Here is a 20169-nt window from a genome sequence, read left to right as displayed (position 1 = left end):
ATTTGTCATCTGTAAATTCTTAATATTCTTGAATATAAATTGAGTAGTTAAATCAATTGATACTGGAAATTATTTATCTTGCAGCCCGAGAGAAGAATTCCTCATGCTGCCTTCATCCATGTTACCCCGTTCAACTCGTTAGCGTACCGAGTCTGGAGAATGAGAGGACTTCTATGGCGTACTAAAGGCATCTTCGTCAAGCTAAGATTTATTTCTCCTTTTTCCATTCCTTTGCAATTAATTTGTGCAGAGTGCTTTGAGATTAATGTATGATTTACTGTAACTCATTATTATGCTCATATTTATATTCCTCTTTATGTGAATGATATTAGTTTCAACATTACATTCTAGGATTAGATTATTATTAATTGAATTAGTGAACGAACCACACTAATTCCTGGACGTACTTACCTCCAGTAATAACCCCCCAATGTAGGTGTTTGAGGTTTGTTTCATTTAATAATACAGCCCATTTATTATTATTATGATCATGCTTTCTAGTTATATCCATAGTCACTGGTTTCCTCTAGAAATTATCCAATGATCAGAAATTCTCAGTTTCCCTCTTTACTTTAAAAGCGGGTGGTCCTTCGTAATTTAATTTACTACTTGAATTATTAATTAATTAGAATCAAGCCCAAATATCCCACACGCCCCTCCTCCCACGTACACGTCAAAGTGCTTCAGGGCCATAACTAGCGCCAATGCCTCTTTCTCAACGGTGCTATAGGCCCGCTGGTATTTTACAAACTTCGAGTAGAACGCTTCTGGCCTATGTACTTCACTCCTTTCTTGAGCCAACATGGCCCCTATTCCAACGTCGCTGGCGTCTACGTACAGGATGAATCCGGCTGAAAAATCTGGGGATATTAACACCGGGGCCTCCGACAACAATTTCTTGGTCTTTTCAAAAGACTCTTGGCAGGCCTCTCCCCATCTCCATCGTACATTCTTGGAGAGTAGCTCGGTTAGGGGATGCGCTACCGTGGAGAAATTCCTGCAGAACCCACGATAGTACCCTATCATTCCGAGGTACCTTAGCAACTCCTTACGCGTCCTGGGCACGGGGTATTCCGTAATGGCTGATACTTTGTGATCAACAGGAGTGACTTCACCTTGGCCGATGACAAAACCAAGGTACTCTAAGTGAGCTTTCCCAAACTCACTCTTGGCCAAATTTACAGTCAAGTTAGCCTCCTCTAGCCTCCTGAACAATTCCCTGAGTCTCTCCAGATGCGTCTTCCAATCGTCGGCGTACACGACGATGTCATCGATGTAAACTGTGCAGCCTGCGGCACCCCTTAACAATTCATTCATCATACGCTGGAAGCAGCTGCCGCTGTTTTTCATTCCAAAGGGCAACACCTTGTACTGGTACAGCCCGTCAGGAGTTGCGAAAGCTGATATCTTCCTGGCCTCAGGAGTCAAAGAGATCTGGTAGTACCCCTTGAGTAGATCGACCTTGGATACGTACCGTGCACTGCCCACCTGGTCAATGCAATCGCTCACTCTTGGCATGGGGTGAGAATCTGCCACTGTGATGGAGTTCACCCTCCTGTAATCTGTACCAAAGCGGTAGGTTCCGTCGCTTTTCCTCACCAACAAGCATGGGGAACTCCACTCACTTTTACTGGGCTCCGCAAGGTCGTTCTCAAGGAGATACTCCACCTCCTTTCTCATCAGCTCTCGCTTCTCCGGGCTCACCCTATACGCGCTCTGCTTGACGGGCCTGGCGTCCCTCACCTCTACCTCGTGCGTTACACTCTTGTGTCGTCGGGGCACGTCGGTGAAGAGGGAGGCATTCTCTCTCAGTAGGTTCGTCAGGTCTGCTCTCTGTTGCCCTTCCAGATGTAGTAGCTTGTCCTTGATCTTCGCCAGGCTCTCAGTGTTGGTGAGACGGGTGCCATCCGCCCTGGACCACTTTCCTTCCTCCTCCGGGAGTTCTTGGTCTACCTGTACGCACAGAACTGTCTTCTGCTGGGGTTCTCGGTTCACCGTTCCGTCCTGCCTGGCGGCTCCTCCTTCCACAGTGAAGAAAGGTTTCAGGCGGTCTACGTGACACACCTGCTTCTTGCGGGGTCTATCCGGCTTCCCAATTTCATATGACACAGGACCCAACCGCCGCAGCACCTGGTATGGTCCCTTGAACCGCGACTCAGTCACCCTACCTTTACCTGGCAGCAAAACCATCACTTGGGATCCGACCTGGAAATCCCTCTACTTAGCTCTCTTGTCGTACCACTCCGACATCTTACGCTGCGCCTCCTTCAGATGTTTCCCAGCTAGTTCCTTCGCTAGAGTGAGACGTTCTTTGAACTTCTGGACATATTCATTCACCGTTCCCACGGTCGCTCCTGGTGTCCGTTGTTCCCTCAGCATGGACAGAGGACTTCGCACCTCGGGTCCATACACTAGCTGGAATGGTGAGAATCCTAATGATTCTACCACCGCGTTATGTATGGCAAATAACGCGGGGTATACAGCCTCATCCCACTCAGCCCCCTGTTCTGTGCAGAATACTCTCAGCACGGTCTTCAAGGTGGAATGAAATCTTTCGATCGCCCCCTGCGACTGCGGTCGGTAGGGCGACGACCGAATCTGAGTCACTCCCCATCCTGTCACCGTCTGACGGAACCACTTAGACTGAAATATACTTCCGCAGTCTGTCTGAATCTCTCTGGGCATCCCCACCCAAGAGAAAAATCGTTGTAGTTGGCCGGCTACTCCTTTCGACGTCAAACGTCGCATCGGGACGGCTTCTGGAAATCTGGTGGACGCACACATTATCGTCATCAGGTAGGTATTCCCTCTCTTCGTTCTTGGCAACGGACCCACTCCGTCAACTAACAGACGCTCGAATGCAGGACCAAACGCTGGAACAGGGATCAATGGGGCCTTTGGTATCGCGGATTGGCTCTTCCCTGCCCTCTGGCACGGTAAGCACGTCTTACAATAACGCCGCACCTCGGCGTCCATACCTGGCCAGTAAAAGTAATCCCTGATCCTTCGCAGCGTCTTGGTCACCCCCAGGTGACCTGCAGAGTCCACGGAGTGCGATAGGTCCAACACGGCCGCTCTGCACTGGGCCGGCAACACTACCTGGTGCCTCGTACTTAGAGACTCTTCTCCGGCCTCCATCCTCACAGGTCTCCACTGTCTCATCAGCATGCCGTCTTGAAGGTAAAAATGAGTAGCCCTCTCAGGACCAACACGTCCTCCTTTAGCCTCACTAATCAATTCGGGGAACTCCATCTGCTGCAACTCTCCAAGACGAGTGCGGTCTACCCCTAGAGAACTGGTGAGGGTCACCTGCAACTCACCATTCGGGCTACCTTCGCCCTCCGCTCGTTCTCCGGGTCCTACGAAGAGGTGATCTATTCCCAGGCTGTCAGACGTCTCCTCAGCCCCATCAGATCCACAACCTCCTTGTTCTTCGCGCTGTCTCGGCATCACAGCACAAACTGGGAACGCCACCGGGGCGATTCCCTTCTCGTCCCCACAGGCGTTCAACTCTCCGCCCGTCTCCTTGTATTGTTCTAGGCACTCTTCGCCTTTCACGAGATTCGGGAGGACATATCCTCCACATGCGTCATTTCCCAAGATGACCTGTGCCTCCATCTTGGGCATTGATGTACAGACTCCCACCACAAGGGTCTGGCAGCCATAATCGGAATTCAACGTTACCTGGTGTAGGGGCATCCTCACTGGGCCTCCCACAGTGGTCACACTTGCCACCCCCACACTGGTACTCTCGTAACCCTCGGGGAACAGGGTTTCACTCACCAGGGTAAAATCGGTCCCAATGTCTCTTAATATCTTCACTGGGATGGGGTCTGCGTCCCCCATCCTTACGGTTCCCTGACACACGAATGGGTGAACTTTCTTCTCCCCACTCAGCACGGTTTCATCCCGCACCCTCTCGGCCATCTGGTCCTCGAACCTCACTAAAGCAACGTGCCCCCGCTGCTTAGGGCGTCTGCATTTCCGCGCGACGTGTCCGATTATTCCGCAGTTGTAGCAGCGGACCCTCGTCGGAGACCATCCGCCACCACTCGCCTTGGCACTGCCTCCAGAGGCCGTCGCTCCCTGTGTCTTTCTCGCACCATTTGTCGCCTCTTTTGTCGCAGCAACAGCTCCCGAGCTCTCCGCTTGGTTCTTCTTTATAGGCTCTACAGCACCTTTTGATCCTCTGTTGTCCCAAATCGAGAGGTGGGACTTGGGGGAACTCGCTCCCGTCCTCCATCTATCCGTCCTCCTATAATTCCTACTGCTTCCGGAGTATACGGGTGATCGGTGCTGTCCCTCTCGGCGTGGGCGTAATGCTTCTTCTAGCATGTCGGCTCTGTCGGCTGCGGCCCTCAAATCCTTTATGTCCGCCTCCTTTACTCTCACCCTGATCTCAGGAGAGAGCACGGACATAAACTTTTCCATGACCATTAGCTCCTTGACCTCTTCAACCGACCTCGCTCCTTCAGAGTCCAGCCACTTAAGGAACTTTCTCTCCATGTCCCTCGCCGTCTCCGCATAAGACTTTCCTGGTGAACGGGTACATTCCCTGAACCTCTTCCTGTAACATTCCGGCGTGAGCTTGAAGGAATGGAGCACAGCTCGTTTTACCGCATCGTAGTTGGTGCATTCTTGGAAGTCGAGCATAGTGTAGGCTTCACGAGCTTCACCTGTGAGCCTCCCTTGAACTAGCTCCGCCCACTCCGCCCTCGGCCACCTCTTCAAAGCTGCAACCCTTTCGAAGTGGTCGAAGAAACTTTCGGCTTCATTTGGCACAAAGACCGGCAGATCTCGTTCCCTCACTCGTCGGTCTTCCTGTTGCTGCGGAGCAGGTGCACCTAGTCCTAGTTCAGCTCGCTTCAGCTCCACCTCCTTGTTTGCTTCTATTTCCTGCTGTCTCATTCTGGCTTCTCGCTCGTGTTCTTCTCTGCGTAGCTGTGCTTCTCGCTCCTCACGCTTCAGCTGTGCTTCTCGCTCCTCACGCTTCAACTGTGCTTCTGCTTCTCGCTCTTCTTTGCGCTTCTGTGCTTCTCGCTCTTCTCTGCGCTGCTGTGCTTCTCGCTCTTCTCGCTTCAGTTGTGCTTCCAGCTGCAACTTCATTATTTCCAGCTTAACGCTGTGCCTGCTGCTGCTGGATCCCCTGCTGCTTCCACCAATGCTCAGGTGTTCTCCCACACTGGCAGGTGTTTGGGGCAGTTCCTCCCCCAAAGCTTCGTCTCGTGCCCTGAGCTGTGCCATTATCTCCAGTCTTCTTTCTCCCACTCTGGCAGATCTCAGCTTTATTCCAAAATGGTCTGCTATTGCCTGTAACTGTGCCTTGGTGCATTCCTCCAGCACCTGTTCATCTCTAGTGTCAATAAACCTTGTTACTTTATCATCCTCCATCTTGTGCTATGAGTGATAGCCTGCACCTGATATCCAATACCACTGCCATGTACCACCACTGCAACCTTTACTTCGATCGAGATCCTGGCAAGGTCGCCAATGTTGAGGTTTACCGGTGAGCAACCGTAATCAGCACTAATCCTGGCAAGGTCGCCAATGTTGGGGTTTACACTTACTCTGGGGTGATCAACAGTATACTTTCAATGTCACTCACCGTAGCCCTGCGGGTCTTCACTCTAATCCTCTCGGCGCCACTGCACGCCAGGAGAGTATCCCAGTCAATCCCAACCGGCCTCTGATTGAGAAGGAGTGGGAACACAACTCGTTCACTTAACTGTTATGTGCCCGCCCCAACAATAGGGCCAACTGGTGTTTTCGGTGTCCAGTAACATGTCAGTGGACTGGTTGAATTGTGGTATCCTTGGCAAGGTCACACTCAATAGATCAAGAATCAGGCAGGTACTTACTTTTATCACTCTTTGCTTTCAAGTATAATATAGCCACAAGATAAATGGAGGGGATGATAGAAACACAAAAGTATTTTGTATTTTACTTAAAAATTCATTCAAAGATGTCACAAGGTCATATCAATTAATAATCAGCTGATCCAGGCGGGAGTCGGTCGTTCCCAAGTATATTATACACTCACTGCGGTGGCAACACTCCCCCTCTTGTCAATGTCACAATCAGCTGAACGCCCCCCTTCCCGCGCGAAAGTTTATTGCTTGTTTCTCTAGCGGCACGCGCGCTGTTTCTTTAAGTTCTCAAAGATCACTAGAAGTTCGTACACTCGATATTTGCAACAATAGCACGTATTACTTCGCTACACCGTACTTGGCCTCAAACAATCGTTTCTATAATATATGCGACAATAATTCACTATAATGGTTTTACACACCGCCCTTCATTTCAATGGTAACTTATGAAGTATTTGACACTGGAGTTCTCAGTACTTCCTTTCGTGGGCGATAACACAATAAATCACTGCCCTCTCAAATGGTTGTTCAATGCACGAACATAGACATATATAATATAGATAAATCAGACATCAATAAATGGTAAATAAATAGTTACTGGGCACATAGCCTAACTTCCAAATACTGACATAATATTATATATAATTTCTCACTATATGTTCACATCAAAGTCTCATGAAAGAATTCTCAACACAGTAAATTCATCACTTAATCCGGGTGCCTGTACAAACCAATAATAATATATATAAGTATCGTGAGTACTCTTGATAGTACTATTCTGCACACTGGTGCCTTACTGTGACATAGGTGAGACTTGCTCACGACATACAAAATCCTCAGGCTAAATAATATAGCTGAATAATATAGCTGACTAAAGGGGAATGGGGAGGGAAACTAGAAACACCTACTTCCACCTATCCTCCGATGAGAGTTGAGTTGTAGCTCCTGGTCCTCATGTCGGGAACGCCCCCACACACACATTGTCGTGTCCTCCAGGAACCCAATCGCTGTCCCACCGTTTAGCGCGTCGTCTCCGTGCCTTCTTCCCTGCAGGTCCGTGCTCCTCCTCGACTTCTTGTAGGGTCTGAGTCGGTCTCCTGGCCGTCGACTTCTCCCAGCTACGGCTGCCCGCCTACTTCTCGGCTGCAGTCGTCCGGATTCCCAAATAGTCCTCGTCTTCCTCTGCTACCCAGTGGCTCTGGTTAGCCACTACGCAGTCACGAATGGGTGAACTGCCTCAGACGTCGACTACGTCACTGCACAGACTTCACTTCTTCTTGCACAGTACCTGTCCTGGAGCACTTGTTGCTCAATATCCGTCGATTCCCTCTCTGGTTCAACACATGAACTAAGGAAGACCTCACAGAGTACTGGCAGACTTCAGGTTACGCGTAAATTCCACGGGAGCGGGAAACAACTGTCAAACTGACAGGACCAATCGTCGCACGTCCAACCTCCTTGACGTGTCGTGTCTGACTGATGGCGCCAACGCGGTGCACTGCCCGGACCCCCTTCCTTCGTGACGTCACTTTCGCCACGGGAGGTTTTCATTTTTTCATTTTCCCTGTGCCACATTGCTGTCGGTGACCAATCCGGTGTCACTGACGTCACACAGTTTTGGCGGGGAAACAGGAGAGCCAGCGCCATTTTGGTTTCCTAAAGGGTCTAAACCACAGGCCAAAATATTATTGTTTCACAAATTTCTCGACTCTCCGAGAACACTCCACTCTCCCACATATATCAAATTGATGCCTGTGACGTAGAGAACGCTTGGGTAAAGGGGACATGACTCTTACTGCAGGCGTGGGAGAAATATAAGGGGGGGAACACCGTCACACTGACTAAAGGGGAATGGGGAGGGAAACTAGAAACACCTACTTCCACCTATCCTCCGATGAGAGTTGAGTTGTAGCTCCTGGTCCTCGTGTCGGGAACGCCCCCACACACACGTTGTCATGTCCTCCAGGAACCCAATCGCTGTCCCACCGTTTAGCGCGTCGTCTCCGTGCCTTCTTCCCAGCAGGTCCGTGCTCCTCCTCGACTTCTTGTAGGGTTGGAGTCGGTCTCCTGGCCGTCGACCTCTCCCAGCTACGGCTGTCCGTCTACTTCTCGGCTGCAGTCGTCCGGATTCCCAAATAGTCCTCGTCTTCCTCTGCTACCCAGTGGCTCTGGTCAGCCACTACGCCGTCACGAATGGGTGAACTGCCTCAGACGTCGACTACGTCACTGCACAGACTTCACTTCTTCTTGCACAGTACCTGTCCTGGAGCACTTGTTGCTCAATATCCGTCGATTCCCTCTCTGGTTCAACACATGAACTAAGGAAGACCTCACAGAGTACTGGCAGACTTCAGGTGACGCGTAAAATCCACGGGAGCGGGAAACAACTGTCAAACTGACAGGACCAATCGTCGCACGTCCAACCTCCTTGACGTGTCGTGTCTGACTGATGGCGCCAACGCGGCGCGCTGCCCGGACCCCCTTTCCTTCGTGACGTCACTTTCGCCACGGGAGGTTTTCATTGGCTCCCTGTGCCACATTGCTGTCGGCGACCAATCCGGTGTCACAGACGTCACACAGTTTTGGCGGGGAAACAGGAGAGCCAGCGCCATCTTGGCTTCCTAAAGGGCCTAAACCACAGGCCAAAATATCATTGTTTCACAAATTTCTCGGCACTCCGAGCACACTCCTTCCTCCCACATATATCAAATTGATGCCTGCGACGTAGAGAACGCTTGGGTAAAGTGGACATGACTCTTACTGCAGGCGTGGGAGAAATATAAGAGGGGGAACACCGTCACATACCCTTCCCCTTAAAATAAGAGTCATGTCTGGTTAGTGTATACGGGATAGGGCGTCTGCTACTACGTTGTCCTTCCCCTTGATGTGCTTGATTTCCAGCCGGTACTCATGCAGCAACAACGCCCACCTCGTCAGACGTTGGTTGGAATTCTTCATTTTGTATAAAAAGGTGAGAGGGTTGTGATCTGTGAATACCAAAACAGGTCTCGCCCCTCCTCCCACGTACACATCAAAGTGCTTCAGGGCCATAACTAGCGCCAATGCCTCCTTCTCAACGGTGCTATAGGCCCGCTGGTATTTTACAAACTTCTTCGAGTAGAACGCTACTGGCCTATGAACTTCACTCCTTTCTTGAGCCAACATGGCCCCTATTCCAACGTCGCTGGCGTCTACGTACAGTATGAATCCGGCTGAAAAATCTGGAGATATTAATACCGGGGCCTCCGTCAACAATTTCTTGGTCTTTTCAAAAGACTCTTGACAGGCCTCTCCCCATCTCCATCATACATTCTTGGAGAGTAGCTCGGTTAGGGGATGCGCTACCGTGGAGAAATTCCTGCAGAACCCACGATAGTACCCTATCATCCCGAGGTACCTTAGCAACTCTTTACGCGTTCTGGGCACGGGGTATTCCTTAATGGCTGTTACTTTGTGATCAACAGGGGTGACTTCACCTTGGCCAATGACAAAACCAAGGTACTCTAAGTGAGCTTTCCCAAACTCGCTCTTGGCCAAATTTACAGTCAAGTTAGCCTCCTCTAGCCTTCTGAACAATTCTCTGAGTCTCTCCAGATGCGTCTTCCAATCGTCGGCGTACACGACGATGTCATCGATGTAAACTGTGCAGCCTGCGGCACCCCTTAGCAATTCATTCATCATACGCTGGAAGCAGCTGCCACTGCTTTTCATTCCAAAAGGCAACACCTTATACTGGTACAGCCCGTCAGGAGTTGCAAAAGCTGATATCTTCCTGGCCTCAGGAGTCAAAGAGATCTGGTAGTACCCCTTGAGCAGATCGACCTTGGATACATACCGTGCACTGCCCACCTGGTCAATGCAATCGCTCACTCTTGGCATGGGGTGAGAATCAGCCACTGTGATGGAGTTCACCCTCCTGTAATTTGTACCAAAGCGGTAGGTTCCGTCGCTTTTCCTCACCAACAAGCATGGGGAACTCCACTCACTTTTACTGGGCTCTGCAAGGTCGTTCTCAAGGAGGTACTCCACCTCCTTTGTCATCAGCTCTCGCTTCTCCGGGCTCACCCTATACGCTCTCTGCTTGATGGGCCTGGCGTCCCTCACCTCTACCTCGTGCGTCACACTCTTGTGTCGTTGGGGCACGTCGGTAAAGAGGGAGGCATTCTCTCTCAGTAGGTTCGTCAGGTCCGCTCTCTGTTGCCCTTCCAGATGTAGTAGCTTGTCCTTGATCTTCGCCAGACTTTCAGTGTTGGTGAGACGGGTGCCGTCCGCCCTGGACCACTTTCCTTCCTCCTCCGGGAGTTCTTGGTCCACCTGCACGCATAGAACCGTCTTCTGCTGGGGTTCTCGGGTCACCGTTCCGTCCTGCCTGGCGGCTCCTCCTTCCACAGGGAAGAAAGGTTTCAGGCGGTCCACGTGACACACCTGTTTCTTTCGGGGTCTGTCCGGCTTCCCAATTTCGTACGACACAGGTCCCAACCGCCGTAGCACCTGGTATGGTCCCTCGAACCCCGTCTCGGTCACCCTACCTTTACCTGGCAGCAAAAACATCACTTGGGACCCGACCTGGAAATCCCTCTGCGTAGCTCTCTTGTCGTACCACTCCGACATCTTCCGCTGCGCCTCCTTCAGATGTTTCCCAGCTAGTTCCTTCGCTAGAGTGAGACGTTCTTTGAACTTCTGGACATATTCATTCACCGTTCCCACGGTCACTCCCGGTGTCCATTGTTCCCTCAGCATGGACAGAGGACTTCGCACCTCATGTCCATACACCAGCTGGAATGGTGAGAATCCTAATGATTCTACCACCGCGTTACATATGGCAAATAACGCGGGGTATACAGCCTCATCCCACTCAGCCCCCTGTCCTGCGCAGAACACTCTCAGCACGGTCTTTAAGGTGGAATGAAATCTTTCGATCGCCCCCTGCGACTTCGGTCGGTAGGGCGACGACCGAATCTGAGTGTTACGAACCCGGATCCAGCTTCCGAGCCTGGAGCAGTGACAACCACGCCATCTGTGGGTCGGCTCCCGAAACCCCCGACTAACGGACGACGACACCTGGTGAGGACAGCGTGTACTGGCCTCGAGGACCAGTTTCCAGTCTGGTTCCGCGCTCAACACCGCCGCTCCTGACCTCTGGTGAGGTGGTGCTCCGACGACAGCGCCATCTATGGGCTGGATACGTCAGGTGTTTGTGCCCGAGCCCGTAAGTGAGGTGTATTAGTGTCCCAGTTATTGATGACGTGTCTGTTTACAGAGTTGACCTGGGACCGCTGTGTTGAGGGTTGAGTCAGTCTACCCGAGGCAGCCAGTCTCCATACTGTGAAGTTTGCTGCAGCTGTTGTGAAGTCGTCCCCCCGGAAGAACACTGTGGTGTGTGAGCCTGCCAGTGGAGTGGCAGTAAAAGGATTTACCCGGGACCGACTGTTGGAGACGATCATCCACTGGGGTATTGAGGACAGGAGGGTGATTTGTGATATCACAGGAGACTCCTGTCTAGGGCGTACCCCTTATATCGTTCGTGGAGTGGCCGTACCAGCCTTGGTGGCTCAGTACCTGCCAGCAGACCAGCTGGACGTGTGGTTGACGGCCTCCACGATGGTGCCCCCAGTGGACCTGTATTTTGGCTGACCTGTGGCCAGGGTAGGCTCGGCATTCTCAGAGGACACGTCGTGAGGCCACGAAGAAAGCACCGCGGACTCAGCACCTAGCTTCTGGATCCAGAGTCTTCAGCAGAAGACTAATTTGTGGATTAATCCCCTTTTCTAGTGTTAATACCCCTCCACCCTTGTGCACTCATTTATTTTATATATTTAAACGGTGATGGTAATAATTATAATATTAAGTTCTTAGCTTTCTTTCCCTACTCCCTTTAAGTTACTTGCGTCACGGATCTCATCCCTTGATAGCCACTACTGGCTCGGGAACGGATACATATATCTTCCTCTAACAACATCAGAGTAAGGACCCCGTTGCGTCCCGAGAGGGCCGTAACACTGAGTCACTCCCCATCCTGTCACCGTCTGTCGGAACCACTTAGACTGGAATATACTTCCTCAGTCTGTCTGAATCTCTCTGGGCATCCCCACCCAAGAGAAAAATCGTTGTAGTTGGCCGGCTACTCCTTTCGACGTCAAACATCGCATCGGGACGGCTTCTGGAAATCTGGTGGACGCACACATTATCGTCATCAGGTAGGTATTCCCTCTCTTCGTTCTTGGTAACGGACCCACTCCGTCAACTAACAGACGCTCGAATGCAGGACCAAACGCTGGAACAGGGATCAATGGGGCCTTTGGTATCACGGATTGGCTCTTCCCTGCCCTCTGGCACGGTAAGCACATCTTACAATAACGCCGCACCTCGGCGTCCATACCTGGCCAGTAAAAGTAATCCCTGATCCTTCGCAGCGTCTTGGTCACCCCCAGGTGACCTGCAGAGTCCACGGAGTGCGCTAGGACCAACACGGCCGCTCTGCACTGAGCCGGCAACACTACCTGGTGCCTCGTACTTAGAGACTCTTCTCCGGCCTCCATCCTCACAGGTCTCCACTGCCTCATCAGCATGCCGTCTTGAATGTAAAAATGAGTAGCCTTCTCAGGACCAACACGTCCTCCTTTGGCCTCATGAATCAATTCGGGGAACTCCATCCGCTGCAATTCTCCAAGCCGAGTGCGGTCTACCCCTAGAGAACTGGTGAGGGTCACCTGCAACTCACCATTCGGGCTGTCTTCGCCCTCCGCTCGGTCCCCGGGTCCTATGAAGAGGTGATGTATTCCCAGGCTGTCGGACGTCTCCTCAGCCCCATCAGATCCACAACCTCCTTGTTCCTCGCGCTGTCTCGGCATCACAGCACAAACTGGGAACGCCACCGGGGCGATTCCCTTCTCGTCCCCACAGGCGTTCAACTCTCCGCCCGTCTCCTTGTATTGTTCTAGGCACTCTTCGCCTTTCACGAGATTCGGGAGGACATATCCTCCACATGCGTCATTTCCCAAGATGACCTGTGCCTCCATCTTGGGCATTGATGTACAGACTCCCACCACAAGGGTCTGGCAGCCATAATCGGAATTCAACGTTACCTGGTGTAGGGGCATCCTCACTGGGCCTCCCACAGTGGTCACACTTGCCACCCCCACACTGGTACTCTCGTAACCCTCGGGGAACAGGGTTTCACTCACCAGGGTAAAATCGGTCCCAATGTCTCTTAATATCTTCACTGGGATGGGGTCTGCGTCCCCCATCCTTACGGTTCCCTGACACACGAATGGGTGAACTTTCTTCTCCCCACTCAGCACGGTTTCATCCCGCACCCTCTCGGCCATCTGGTCCTCGAACCTCACTAAAGCAACGTGCCCCCGCTGCTTAGGGCGTCTGCATTCCCGCGCGACGTGTCCGATTATTCCGCAGTTGTAGCAGCGGACCCTCGTCGGAGACCATCCGCCACCACTCGCCTTAGCACTGCCTCCAGAGGCCGTCGCTCCCTGTGTCTTTCTCGCACCATTTGTCGCCTCCTTTGTCACAGCAACAGCTCCTGAGCTCTCCGCTTGGTTCTTCTTTATCGGCTCTGCAGCACCTTTTGATCCTCGGTTGTCCCAACTCGAGAGGTGAGACTTGGGGGAACTCGCTCCCGTCCTCCATCTATCCGTCCTCCTATAATTCCTACTGCTTCCGGAGTATATGGGTGATCGGTGCTGTCCCTCTCGGCGTGGGCGTAATGCTTCTTCTAGCATGTCGGCTCTGTCGGCTGCGGCCCTCAGATCCTTTATGTCCGCCTCCTTTACTCTCACCCTGATCTCAGGAGAGAGCACGGACATAAACTTTTCCATGACCATTAGCTCCTTGACCTCTTCAACCGACCTCGCTCCTTCAGAGTCCAGCCACTTAAGGAACTTTCTCTCCATGTCCCTCGCCGTCTCCGCATAAGACTTTCCTGGTGAACGGGTACATTCCCTGAACCTCTTCCTGTAACATTCCGGTGTAAGCTTGAAGGAATGGAGCACAGCTCGTTTTACCGCATCGTAGTTGGTGCATTCCTGGAAGTCGAGCATAGTGTAGGCTTCACGAGCTTCACCTGTGAGCCTCCCTTGAACCAGCTCCGCCCACTCTCCCCTCGGCCACCTCTTCAAAGCTGCAACCCTTTCGAAGTGGTCGAAGAAACTTTTGGCTTCATTAGGCACAAAGACCGGCAGATCTCGTTCCCTCACTCGTCGGTCTTCCTGTTGCGGCGGAGCAGGTACACCTAGTCCTAGTTCAGCTCGCATCAGCTCTACCTCCTTGTTGGCTTCTATCTCCTGCTGTCTCATCCTAGCTTCTCGCTCGTGTTCTTCCCTGCGCAGCTGTGCTTCTCGCTCTTGTTCTTCCCTGCAGCACCTTTTGATCCTCGGTTGTCCCAACTCGAGAGGTGGGACTTGGGGGAACTCGCTCCCGTCCTCCATCTATCCGTCCTCCTATAATTCCTACTGCTTCCGGAGTATATGGGTGATCGGTGCTGTCCCTCTCGGCGTGGGCGTAATGCTTCTTCTAGCATGTCGGCTCTGTCGGCTGCGGCCCTCAGATCCTTTATGTCCGCCTCCTTTACTCTCACCCTGATCTCAGGAGAGAGCACGGACATAAACTTTTCCATGACCATTAGCTCCTTGACCTCTTCAACCGACCTCGCTCCTTCAGAGTCCAGCCACTTAAGGAACTTTCTCTCCATGTCTCTCGCCGTCTCCGCATAAGACTTTCCTGGTGAACGGGTACATTCCCTGAACCTCTTCCTGTAACATTCCGGTGTAAGCTTGAAGGAATGGGGCACAGCTCATTTTACCGCCTCGTAGTTGGTGCATTCCTGGAAGTCGAGCATAGTGTAGGCTTCACGAGCTTCACCTGTGAGCCTCCCTTGAACCAGCTCCGCCCACTCTCCCCTCGGCCACCTCTTCAAAGCTGCAACCCTTTCGAAGTGGTCGAAGAAACTTTTGGCTTCATTAGGCACAAAGACCGGCAGATCTCGTTCCCTCACTCGTCGGTCTTCCTGTTGCGGCGGAGCAGGTACACCTAGTCCTAGTTCAGCTCGCATCAGCTCTACCTCCTTGTTGGCTTCTATCTCCTGCTGTCTCATCCTAGCTTCTCGCTCGTGTTCTTCCCTGCGCAGCTGTGCTTCTCGCTCTTGTTCTTCCCTGCGTAGCTGTGCTTCGCGCTCTTGTTCTTCCCTGCGTAGCTGTGCTTCTCGCTCCTCACGCTTCAGCTGTGCTTCTCGCTCCTCACGCTTCAGTTGTGCTTCTGCTTCTCGCTCTTCTTTGCGCTGCTGTGCTTCTTGCTCTTCTTTGCGCTGCTGTGCTTCTCGCTCTTCTTTGCGCTGCTGTGCTTCTCGGTCTTCTCGCTTCAGTTGTGCTTCCAGCTGCAACTTCATTATTTCCAGCTTAACGCTGTGCCTGCTGCCGCTGGACCCCCTGCTGCTTCCACCAATACTCAGGTGTTCTCCCACACTAGCAGGTGTTTGGGGCCGTTCCTCCCCCAAAGCTTCGTCTCGTGCCCTGAGCTGTGCCATTATCTCCAGTCTTCTTTCTCCCACTCTGGCAGATCTCAGCTTTATTCCAAAATGGTCTGCTATTGCCTGTAACTGTGCCTTGGTGCACTCCTCCAGCACCTGTTCATCTCTAGTGTCAATAAACCTTGTTACTTTATCATCCTCCATCTTGTGCTACGAGTGATAACCTGCACCTGATCTCTAATACCACTGCCAACTACCACCACTGCAACCTTTATTTCGATCGATATCCTGGCGAGGTCGCCAATGTTGGGGTTTACCTTTTACTCTTACTCTGGGTGAGCAACCGTTACGCTCAACGTCACTCACCATAGCCCTGCGGGTCTTCACTCTAATCCTCTCGGCGCCACTGCACGCCAGGAGCGTATCCCAGTCAATCCCAACCGGCCTCTGATTGAGAAGGAGTGGGAACACAACTCGTTCACTTAACTGTTATGCGCCCGCCCCAACAATAGGGCATTACTATTAACAAGAAGGTCGCCAACTGGTGTTTTCGGTGTCCAGTAACACGTCAGTGGACTGGTTGAATTTGTGGTATCCTTGGCAAGGTCACACTCAATAGATCGGGAATCAGGCAGGTACTTACTTTTATCACTCTTCGCTCTCAAGTATAATATAGCCACAAGATAAATGGAGGGGATGATATAAAGACAAAAGTATTTTGTATTTTACTTAAAATTCATTCAAAGATGTCACAAGGTCATATCAATAAACAATCAACTGATCCAGGCGGGAGTCGGTCGTTCCCACGTATATTATGCACTCACTACGGTGGCAACACTCCCCCTCTCGTCAATGTAATGATGAGCTGAGCGCCCCCCTTTCCGAGCGAAATTTTATTGCTTGTTTCTCTAGCGGCACGCGCGCTGTTTCTTTAAGTTCTCAATGATCACTAGAAGTTCGTACACTCGATATTTGCAACAATAGCACGTATTACTTCGCTACACCGTACTTGGCCTCAAACAATCGTTTCTATAATAAATGCGACAATAATTCACTATAATGGTTTTACACACCGCCCTTCATTTCAATGGTAACTTATGAAGCATTTGACACTGGAGTTCTCAGTACTTCCTTTCGTGGGCGATAACACAATAAATCACTGCCCTCTCAAATGGTTGTTCAATGCACGAACATAGACATATATAATATAGATAAATCAGACATCAATAAATGGTAAATAAATAGTTACTGGGCACATAGCCTAACTTCCAAATACTGACATAATATTATATATAATTTCTCACTATATGTTCACATCAAAGTCTCATGAAAGAATTCTCAACACAGTAAATTCATCACTTAATCCGGGTGCCTGTACAAACCAATAATAATATATATAAGTATCGTGAGTACTCTTGATAGTACTATTCTGCACACTGGTGCCTTACTGTGACATAGGTGAGACTTGCTCACGACATACAAAATCCTCAGGCTAAATAATATAGCTGAATAATATAGCTGACTAAAGGGGAATGGGGAGGGAAACTAGAAACACCTACTTCCACCTATCCTCCGATGAGAGTTGAGTTGTAGCTCCTGGTCCTCGTGTCGGGAACGCCCCCACACACACGTTGTCGTGTCCTCCAGGAACCCAATCGCTGTCCCACCGTTTAGCGCGTCGTCTCCGTGCCTTCTTCCCTGCAGGTCCGTGCTCCTCCTCGACTTCTTGTAGGGTTGGAGTCGGTCTCCTGGCCGTCGACCTCTCCCAGCTACGGCTGTCTGCCTACTTCTCGGCTGCAGTCGTCCGGATTCCCAAATAGTCCTCGTCTTCCTCTGCTACCCAGTGGCTCTGGTGAGCCACTACGCCGTCACGAATGGGTGAACTACCTCAGACGTCGACTACGTCACTGCACAGACTTCACTTCTTCTTGCACAGTACCTGTCCTGGAGCACTTGTTGCTCAATAACCGTCGATTCCCTCTCTGGTTCAACACATGAACTAAGGAAGACCTCACAGAGTACTGGCAGACTTCAGGTGACGCGTAAAATCCACGGGAGCGGGAAACAACTGTCACACTGACAGGACCAATCGTCGCACGTCCAACCTCCTTGACGTGTCGTGTCTGACTGATGGCGCCAACGCGGCGCGCTGCCCGGACCCCCTTTCCTTCGTGACGTCACTTTCGCCACGGGAGGTTTTCATTGGCTCCCTGTACCACATTGCTGTCGGTGACCAATCCGGTGTCACTGACGTCACACAGTTTTGGCGGGGAAACAGGAGAGCCAGCGCCATCTTGTCTTCCTAAAGGGCCTAAACCACAGGCCAAAATATCATTGTTTCACAAATTTCTCGGCACTCCGAGCACACTCCTTCCTCCCACATATATCAAATTGATACCTGCGACGTAGAGAACGCTTGGGTAAAGTGGACATGACTCTTACTGCAGGCGTGGGAGAAATATAAGGGGGGGAACACCGTCACAGTGAGAAAGGTTGAATGGTCCCAATGCCAATAAATGACAAAGAACTCTATGACCAGACCAGGATTCGAATCTGCGTATCCAGGGCTCGACCCACTCAATCATTCCAGCAGAATATGGGCGATAAAAACACACAACTAAAAGTTTTGCTTTATGTTATTTTAAAAGGTAATATAAAACACAGAAAATTTTAAACAATATTTTTTTTAATTCGAATACCTATATAATAAACTATATGATAAAACTTCTCATAATGTAATATTCATCATTATTCAGCTGATATTTTACTGATATGTTGATAATAGTCTACATCATTAGACTACTGTCAGTGTAGGTCACATCATTAGACTACTGTCATTGTAGGTCACATCATTAGACTACTGTCAGTGTAGGTCACATCATTAGACTACTGTCAGTGTAGGTCACATTATTAGACTACTGTCAGTGTAGGTCACATCATTAGACTACTGTCAGTGTAGGTCACATCATTAGACTACTGTCAGTGTAGGTCACATCATTAGACTACTGTCAGTGTTGGTCACATCATTAGACTTCTGTCAGTGTAGGTCACATCATTAGACTACTGTCAGTGTAGGTCACATCATTAGACTACTGTCAGTGTAGGTCACATCATTAGACTACTGTCAGTGTAGGTCACATCATTAGACTACTGTCAGTGTAGGTCACATCATTAGACAACTGTCAGTGTAGGTCACATCATTAGACTACTGTCAGTGTAGGTCACATCATTAGACTACTGTCAGTGTAGGTCACATCATTAGACTACTGTCAGTGTAGGTCACATCATTAGACTACTGTCAGTGTAGGTCACATCATTAGACTACTGTCAGTGTAGGTCACATCATTAGACTACTGTCAGTGTAGGTCACATCATTAGACTACTGTCAGTGTAGGTCACATCATTAGACTACTGACAGTGTAGGTCACATCATTAGACTACTGTCAGTGCAGGTCACATCATTAGACTACTGTCAGTGCAGGTCACATCATTAGACTACTGTCAGTGTAGGTCACATCATTAGACTACTGTCAGTGTAGGTCACATCATTAGACTACTGTCAGTGTAGGTCACATCATTAGACTACTGTCAGTGTAGGTCACATCATTAGACTACTGTCAGTGTAGGTCACATCATTAGACTACTGTCAGTGTAGGTCACATCATTAGACTACTGTCAGTGTAGGTCACACCATTAGACTACTGTCAGTGTAGGTCACACCATTAGACTACTGTCAGTGTAGGTCACACCATTAGACTACTGTCAGTGTAGGTCACACCATTAGACTACTGTCAGTGTAGGTCACACCATTAGACTACTGTCAGTGTAGGTCACATCATTAGACTACTGTCAGTGTAGGTCACATCATTAGACTACTGTCAGTGTAGGTCACATCATTAGACTACTGTCAGTGTAGGTCACATCATTAGACTACTGTCAGTGTAGGTCACATCATTAGACTACTGTCAGTGTAGGTCACACCATTAGACTACTGTCAGTGTAGGTCACATCATTAGACTATTGTCAGTGTAGATCACATCATTAGACTACTGTCAGTGTAGGCCGAGGTCTACACTGAGTAGACCTCAGTGTAGTGGGCAACATTAGACTACTATTAGTGTAGGCCACATATTGGACTGTTCTCAGTGTAGGCCACATCATTAGACTACTGTCAGTGTAGACCACATCATTTTACTACTATTAGTGTAGGCAATATATTAGACTGCTCTCAGTGTAGGCCACATCATTAGACTCTCAGTGTAGGCCACACCATTAGACTACTGTCAATGTAGGTCACATCACTAGACTGTCAGTGTAGACCTCACCATTAGACTACTGTCAGTGTAGGTCACATCACTAGACTGTCAGTGTTGGTCACATCACTAGACTGTCGGTGTAGGTCACATCACAAAACTCTCAGTGTGGGTCACATCACTAGACTGTCAGTGTAAGCCACACCATTAGACTACTGTCAGTGTAGGCCACATCACTAGACTGTCGGTGTAGGTCACATCACAACACTCTCAGTGTTGGACACATCACTAGATTGTCAGTGCAGGTTACATCATTAGACTGTCAGTGTAGGTCACATCACTAGACTGTCAGTGTGGGCCACATCACTAGACTGTCAGTGTGGGCCACATCACTAGACTGTCAGTGTGGGCCACATCACTAGACTGTCAGTGTGGGCCACATCACTAGACTGTCAGTGTGGGCCACATCACTAGACTGTCAGTGTAGGTCACATCACTAGACTACTAAACCTTGAGCTCATCACGTGCTCCTCCCAAAACAGTGCTGATCTGCGCCTTTCTGCTGCATCAG

At 50.3% G+C, this 20169-nt stretch overlaps 1 protein-coding gene across 1 annotated transcript in view; it reads left to right on the top strand.

Moving 5' to 3' along the window:
* The first annotated feature begins 5399 nt into the window (after positions 1-5399).
* The window catches only part of LOC138363754 (uncharacterized), a 17347-nt gene continuing 2577 nt past the window's right edge, over positions 5400-20169 (top strand). Inside the window, exons 1-2 of the mRNA XM_069323147.1 lie at positions 5400-5506; positions 20115-20169. The exon at positions 20115-20169 is cut by the window's right edge and continues 178 nt beyond it. Coding sequence (XP_069179248.1) covers positions 5400-5506; positions 20115-20169 — 162 coding nt within the window. The remainder of the gene's footprint in view (positions 5507-20114) is intronic.

The sequence above is a fragment of the Procambarus clarkii genome, chromosome 11 (genome assembly GCF_040958095.1).
Source record: "Procambarus clarkii isolate CNS0578487 chromosome 11, FALCON_Pclarkii_2.0, whole genome shotgun sequence".
NCBI lineage: Eukaryota > Metazoa > Arthropoda > Malacostraca > Decapoda > Cambaridae > Procambarus > Procambarus clarkii.
This window is presented reverse-complemented; position numbering and strand designations above follow the sequence as displayed.